At 38.0% G+C, this 8,223-nt stretch overlaps 1 protein-coding gene across 1 annotated transcript; it reads right to left on the bottom strand.

The window, feature by feature from the left end:
- Positions 1-1,157: 1,157 nt before the first annotated feature.
- LOC126690194 (uncharacterized) lies at positions 1,158-7,787 on the bottom strand. The gene is made up of 5 exons (XM_050385318.1): positions 7,761-7,787; positions 3,444-3,642; positions 2,187-3,393; positions 1,544-1,913; positions 1,158-1,484 (listed from the first exon to the last, which is right to left on the bottom strand). The coding sequence occupies exons 1-5, from the start codon at positions 7,785-7,787 to the stop codon at positions 1,158-1,160; spliced, it is 2,130 nt and encodes a 709-aa protein (XP_050241275.1).
- Between the last annotated feature and the right edge of the window lie 436 nt (positions 7,788-8,223).

The following is an 8,223-nucleotide window of genomic DNA, read 5'->3' as shown; positions in this document are numbered from 1 at the left end:
AAATGGAACATGTTTTACACATGCACATGATTTGTTGTGTGAATACATACATCTGTGTAAATCCACCAAAAGCACAAGACAAGCAAAACACAGTCCAGTGTAAATCCACCAAAAGCAAAGACAAGCACAACACAAAAAAATACTTTATCCTGTGTTAATGCACATTAACATTAATAAAAGTGAAGACAGTCATTGTGACTTTATGTCACATGCATACAAAATTGCCAACATTGTTTTTGGCACATCCTGTAACTTTACACATCTTCCGACTAAAACCCAACTACTAGTCCACCACACATCAGACATACACATCTTCCAACCAAAATTGCCAATATTGTTTTTGACACTTGACATACATTAAGCGTGTGAACTATAACAAAAAAAGTGGGAACTATAACAAAAAAAAGTGGTTGAAACTTTAACATCTTTCATCTTCATTTACTACTTTTGGTGCCCTTGCCAGCTGCATTCTTGCCATTTCCACCAACTGGTTGAAACTTTCTGTCTTTAAACCCCCTAGCAGCACCACCACCACTTCCTTGACTTGGTACACTGCTAGTGCTCACAGATGCACTTGACTGCATAACCAAAATTCAGCAGTTAGCAAGATGGTCCAACAATAGCAAGTAAGAGGGAAAAAATAAACAAAATAGAACAAAGCAGAGGTGCCTGAGATGGTAAAGAATCTCATGTCTTTCTAGGGGTATGGAAGCTTGGTTGTGAGGATGAAGAGAACCAGTTGGCCTTAGATCTAGTTGGAGGTTGAGTTGCAGCCTCAGATCTATTGTTTGGCGCAGGTTGAGATGCAGTTTGACCAAAAGCTCTGTATGCAGACTGAGATCTAGTACTTGGTGGCTGAGATGTAGTTTGAGGTGTTTTAGTCTGTTTTGTTTTTGTAGATTTACTACCTTGTGCCTACAAAGAGGGTAGTACAAGTTACATACACATGAAATACTTGAGGAAATGAATATAGTTCAAAGCATGCAAATACTTACAGCTGTTGATTTAGCAAGTTTATCTCTTCTTTGCCATGGAGTTTCACCAGTGATGCCTGCCTTGCACCCTCTTGCATTATGTCCTTTTTTCTTGCACTTCCCACACTTGATTGTCTTGTTCATCCTAGAAACTCTATAAGGGTTCCTTGGTTCTTTAGGATCTCATTTTCTTTGCTTTGGTGGTCTGCCAAGTGGTTTATACACATGAGGAGCAACTGGAGCAGGTTGGTTAATCTCAACCCACTCAGACTGGCCAGGCATTGGCTGTATTATCTCTTTGTAAGTTTCAGCAAATGTCTCTTTCAAGTAACAAGGATGCACATATTCCTCCACTTTCTCCAGGTTCTTAACAATAGCAGAGATCCCATGTTTGCAAGGAAGTCCTGTCAAATCCCAAATCCTACAGCTGCATGCTTTCTTAGCCAAGTCAACCACATGTCTCTCATGACCATTATCAACCTCATCATGAAGCTGCCTGCTGGAGTAGCACTAAAAGGTATAGATTCATGTTTTAACTTCTCTAATTTGTCTTGAATATTAGGACAAACCTTTCCAGTGTATTTTGCTATACCTTTCATCTTTTTGTATTGTTTGGTCATGAGTCTAACTCTGATCCACTCCAACATTGCTAAAATTGGCTTATCCCTAGCTTCTAAGATTATGGCATTAAAAGACTTACTCAAGTTATTAGCTAAACAGTCACACAAAGCTCTACTACTAAAGTGAGACTTAGACCATTGTGCAGGGTTGATGTCAGCAAGATACTCCCATGCCTTGACATCCAAATCCTTCATTTCCTGCATTCTTCTCTCAAACTCCCTGATTGTTGTGGCTCCAGCACATCTCCATAGTGCATCTTTCAACTCCAAGCCCTTATGATCCACTTTGAAATTATTATAGATATGCTTCACACAATACCTATGCTCACAAGTTGGGAACAGCATCTCAATTGCAAGTATAAGGCATTAATTCATATACAAAACAGATCAAGTAAATATGTTAGTTAAACATGTTGAAATGAACTGAAGCATGTATTATTGAACTTTAAATATGTGGGTTAAATATGTTAGTACAATTGTAGGTCATTCCTTTTGTCTATCAGTGATGAAGATCAGATTAAGTTGCTCTGAATTCCCAATGTCATCTGAAAACTGCTGCAGAAACCATACTCATGAATCTTTGTTCTCTTACTTAACAACAGCAAATGCAACTGGGAAAATATTATCATTTGCATCTCTAGCTATGGCAAAAAGTATTTGCCCCCCAAATCTCCCTTTCAGGTGGCACCCATATAAACCAATGATTGGTCTACAACCTCCCAAAAACCCAAGTTTTTGTGCATTATACCTGATATACATTCTCTTAAATTTGAGTTGTGCATTTTCATCTTCCATTTCAGTTTGCAAAATAACCCTACTTCCTTTATCATTCAATCTTATCATCTTTGCATAATCCCTAAGCTTCCCATATTGCAGCTGCTCATCCCCAGTAATCAAGTCAGTAGCTTTCCTTTTTTCCTTATACACTTGACTGTAACTTATGTCAATTTCAAGTGCTTGCTTCACATGATGTTGAACACCAGCCACTTTCCAATTGGGGTTTTTGTCAAACTCCTGCATAAACTTTTTTACAACATAACTTGAAGTCACTTGGCTGTGTTTGAAGGATCTAGGGCAGGTGTACTCTAGATTGAATGTTTTTATTTGGAATGTCAACTCCCCAGGTAGTTGAGATGCATAACACCTCCATCCACATTCATTTATGCAATAAACTGATAACTTCTTCTTCTCATTTAGCTTGAACTTGATATCTACTGGCTTCTTTATAGCATATTCCCTCAATGCCTCCCTAAATACCTTAGAGTTTGGAAACTTCATTCCTTTCTTTAACTCTGGTTTTCTCATGTCAGTTTGGACATTAAACTCAGGTTCTTTTACAGCAGTTGGTGCTTGTTGATCATCATCAGACCCTACTAGACTTTCCATGTCATCTTCAAGAGGTGGGTCAATCCATTCACCCTCTTCAAGAGGTGGGTCATTGTTAGCTGCAGTAGTCCTATGTGGGGCTGCATACACATGTAAATCCTCATGTGTAGATGGCCCATCATCTCCTTCAGAAGGCCTATGTGGGGTTGCATGTGTAGATGGCCCATCATCTACATTTCCAAATACATCATCATCATCAAAATCTGGCCCCTTAAACCCTTCCTCTAACCAATGAAAATCTTGTCCACCACCTCCGTCAGCATCCACATTCCCTCCCTCATGCATCTCATGCACATCATCATCATTTTGACCCACCTCATGCACATCATCATTATTTTCTACTTCCTCATTACCAAATGGTTGTTCAACTGCAAGTGGCTCCTCACCATCCTCAATATATAGTGTTATCTTAACTGTAGGCCATTATCTCCATTTATAAGCCTTAACCCTTGCTCCAAATTACCTCCAGGAATAAGATAATGAAATCTACTTGTACTAACTGCCTTCACATCAGAACAAATATTTTGTATTTCAAAATAACTAAGTCTATCTGGGTCAACATTATCAACAAAAGAAATACTACCTCCTAAATATACCAAATCTGGGTTCCACACAAACTGGCCACCATGATGAATCTCAAAATTGAATGCCAAGTTAGCCATCTGCATATAAAACACAACAGAATAAAGTATGAGATGGGCTTGCATGTGGAAAAGTGTCCTGTGGTTCACACAAAGCACAACACAGAAGCAGACAATATTATTAAAAGTTTTTGTTCTGTTTTTGGGAGACAAACCCATGGAAAGGGAAAGCAAAAAAGCAATAATCAATACTATGGTCCAGCAACTCCACATTGAAGAATAGAAGCAAAAACCCAATTGCATTGCCCCTTTTTTTCAATTTTTTTTTATGACAAGCATATTCCTTCTTGGGGTTTTTTAAACTTATAAATGAAGATGATCAAAGCCTTAAAGCATACATATAAAAATGAGGCATCTAGTTCTATTGTTAATAAAGACTCAATACCTATATGGATAAGAGTAGTAATAAGAGCAGCACCACACGCACAGCTAATCAGCACCACATGCACACCTCATCAGCTACACCTGCACATTGCATCATTTTTCCACAAATGAGAAACAAGGTCCATTAGTTCACTGGTCCAAGACCTAGAACCAATCTTGAGCCTTTACTATCATACAAGTCTTTCAAGTTTAGGAATTGGAGTCTCCCTTTGAAAATTAAGCATTTTGAATATTAACACAACTAGAATGTACAACTTGAGAGACACTGAATCCACCATTTGCAAAATTTTGTTGGTAGAGCCCAATATTTGCTCCATCCACTATAAATTCAAAATCGCCATGTGTTTCTAGCCAATCCTTGAATAGGATATTTCAGTGAAGAAAGAGTATCAATAAAAAGTTAGAAGAGATACAAAGTATAAAGCACATTAATAATTTGTTTCTGAGAAGAGAAAATGAATCTTTCATATACCATATCAAAGATTAAGTGGTCCATGAGTTTTAGAAGCACAACAAGCAATAAAACCCTGTACACCTACATTAACTAGTCAATGAGTTACAACCAGCCAAACCACTGGAACCAGACACTAATTCTATCATGCTGTCCAAAACAGACTCAACCAGTAACATTCTAATTAATCTGAAAATCAGAACCAATGATCAATTTGGTGACAGAAGCAGTAAATCAAACTCATTTCAACTCTTCTAATTCTACATAAATATATACAAATAACATTCCATGAAAACAATTAAACATTCAAAGTAGCCATATTATCTAAAATCCTTCAAAACACATACCAAAATCGGAAAAAAAAACACATACACACACACTTTTTAGAATCTTCAATTCTATGTGGCAACTTGGCCTCAAGCAATAAATCAAGTGTCATATTAACACAGTCCAAAAACAAAGTTATACGAAAGTTTAGGAATATACCCAAAGCCTACAAAGTATACATATAAAAATGAGGAGCAACTGTAAAAAAAAATTGGGTTTTTGCTCAGAAATTTCTCCGACTCTGTAAAAAAAAAAAAAAAAAAAAAAAAAAAAAAATTGGGTTTTTGCTTAACCAAATCCATGGTTAAGCAAGAACCGAATTTGGAAGAAAGAATTTTAAAACCCAGTTTTAAAACCCACTTTGGAAGAAGGAATTTTAAAACCCAATTTAGAACCCTAGATTTCAAAGATTAAAAAGCAAAATCCTGATCTACCTGCAACAACTGAACAGAGGAGCAATAATCCTGATCTTCCTCGGCTCGGTTTGCATGCACGATCAAATCCCAGTTACCTCAAGTGAAGCGAAGCGCATTTCACGATGTGAGCGAGTGAGTCTTCCTGCCACAGCTGAACAGAGGAGCTGTCTTCCTCGGCTCGGTTTGCATGCACGATGGGAGTAAGTGAGTGAGTGATTTTTGGGAGTGAGAGTGTGTGATTTTTGGTGAGCAAGCCGGATGGGAGTGAATGATATTTGGGAGTGAGAGTGTTTTGATCTGGATGGGAGTGAGTTTTTACATATTTCTGTTTTAGAGTAACGGTGAGGGAGAGGTGGGTACACGGCACATAAACGGTGACAATCACAGGTGGGCAAAGTGTCAAAATTTGAACCATGGGTAGGCACATAGAATTAGAGGCAAACCACAAGTGGGCAAAGTGTAATTATCCCTAATAATAATAATAAATGTGGGAGAAGGAGGATCCATGAGTTAAATAATTAACAAGAATACACACACTACACAAAAGATCCACTCCCCCTTAAGCCAAAATGAACTAAAAACTAAAGTGAGGGGAGGAGCCAAAATGATATGAGCCTATGTAAGGAGTGTGAAAGTCTATGATTACTGACTTTAGTTCTTTGCAAAATATAAAAAATTTCATTTCAAGATATCATATTCACACAAAACTACTACTAGGCCAATCGCTGATTCAAATTTATACAAAAAGAAAAAAGAAAAAGAAGCACATTAATCCCACTCCATGTAAGAGCCAAATGTTGTGCCAAGTGAGAATTTTAGTTGTACGAAAAGAAATTAGGAAAATATAATATATAGGCACAATAATTACAAAAATATGGACCACTTCAAAAAAGAATACTATCAATAAAAAAATATTAAAAAAATTAAATTATATATTTGTAAAAGTAGAGTTTGAAATTACTTTTAAAAATTATTTAATTTTTAATGAGAACAAATTATCTATAATAAAATTTAAAAAATAAATTATTTAATACACAACATCTCAAAATAATTATATATTATCATATATTGTGTAAGGACCAAATTTGAGTCCTTGGCCTAAACAATGGATCGACCTAGGCCCAAAAAGCCTAAAATAATGAATTTATAGAGAGTGGGTTGGAAAACTGGGTAAAAATGAGTTGGGTCACAAAGAAAGTGGGCTCAACAGACAAGAACAGAGAAACGGATTGAATTAAATTAGAGAATATCGCCCCCGGCACAGTTCAAGGAGATCAGTTCTTATATACTCCTTACAAGTTTGGTTACAAAGTTGGTTCTTGATTGCTACAATGTTTCTTTTGTGATTTTCCAATCCATTATCCATGGAAGATCTCTTACATTATGTAGTTCCCTTTTGACCATCTTGATCCTACACTTGTTGATCATTTAAGCTACTACTCGAGTGCTTATCCCATCAGACACCCTTTCAGGCCTTCTGTGAATTGTGGTAGCTAAGGCAGCACTGTTCAGGGCATTTAATGCGGTGGTAGCAGCTTTTCCTTAGATATTTCCTAGCTCACATTCTTCCAGTACGTTCAAAATGCACACCCCTCTTAGTGGAGTTTCCTGGAGGGTCATTTTGAGCGATAGAATATGCATTTGATTTGTGCTTCGTTCATCCGAGGAGACAATCCACCTCGGACCACCTTTCTTGAACTCTCCACTTGCATGTTACTTATAGAACTCTGAACTTGACATCCTCATTGTTGTTTATCCGTCCTCGGACCAATTAACATCCTCGACCAAAGCCCAAGGCCCAATATACAATTTTAGGCCCTTATCCCTACAATAGCCCCTCAAAACTCCGGTTTTTCCCTCTTATCCAAGGAGAAAAAGTGAGGTTTTGATTAGTTATGAGTTAAGGTCACCCATTTCCTTGGTTTACACATATGGAGGTACCGCTTTGTGTGCCCCATAATTATTACTAATGCTTCGGAGCCCGCGATGTGTCTTTAATTGCTCAAGGCGACGCTTTGTTCCCCTCATCCAACGATGAGGAGCAGATTTTATGGTGGAAATTTCTCTTCAAATTCTAAGCGAGATAACTCCCACTCAATTCCTCTTCCTATATAAGGCGCCTAAAGGGCTCCTTCTTTCTCACTTTACAAAAACTCTCAAACTTTCAAGAACTCTCAAACTTTCAAGAACCCTCAATTTTTCAAGAACTCTCAATTTTTCAAAGACTTCCTACAGTGTCACTCATTCATTTTCCCTTAAATTTTTATTTTTCTTTTAGGTTGTTTTCTCCTCGGCCCTTCATTCTTTGCCTCCTTTCTTTAAAAACTTCACCCACTTCCCTTTAGTTTAACCAAATGAGTAGGTTTAAGTACCTAGTAGATTCTGATGCCGGTATGGAAGGTTTTAGGGCTAGGTACCACATTTCGCAGGAGGTAGCCCTACAATATTGTGCTCCAAACCAAATTCTTACGGATAGAAGAGAGGGTGAAGTCATCATTCCTATGATTGCTCTCATAGAGGGAGGAATGACACTTCTCATGGGGAGGGTGACTAGAGATTACCTGATCAACCACAGACTGTGTCCCCATTAGTGTGCTCCCAACCTGTTTGGAGTTTTAGGGAGTGTAGATGCTCTAAATGAGCAGATGAATTTAGGGCTCACATGGCATGACGTCGTCCACATGTATGAGTGTCATTCCCTTACCAACGCGGGATTTTATCTGAAGTCCCGATTTGACCCTGTTAGGATGGTATCGTGTCTTCCTAAGTCCAACAAGGGCTTGAAGGATGATTACTTGATCGTCTCCGAGGATTGGCATGACGATTTTCACAGCCCAACTCGGGAGGGGGAGCCAGGTGGGGTACCCTAGGATTTGGTCCCTCGGCAAGGGATTTAGCCCTTTTAGCTTTACTTCCTTTCAGCTTTAGCACTTTGCCTTTTCCTGACGATAATTTTCATTGATCTGACCCTAACTTTCTCCTCGGATGTTTTTTACAGATAAAGGGCATATTGCTCCGAGACTT

Source organism: Quercus robur, chromosome 6, assembly GCF_932294415.1.
Source record: "Quercus robur chromosome 6, dhQueRobu3.1, whole genome shotgun sequence".
NCBI classification, from domain to species: domain Eukaryota; kingdom Viridiplantae; phylum Streptophyta; class Magnoliopsida; order Fagales; family Fagaceae; genus Quercus; species Quercus robur.
Note: the sequence above shows the minus strand (reverse complement) of the source record. Positions and strands in the feature narration are given on the sequence as shown.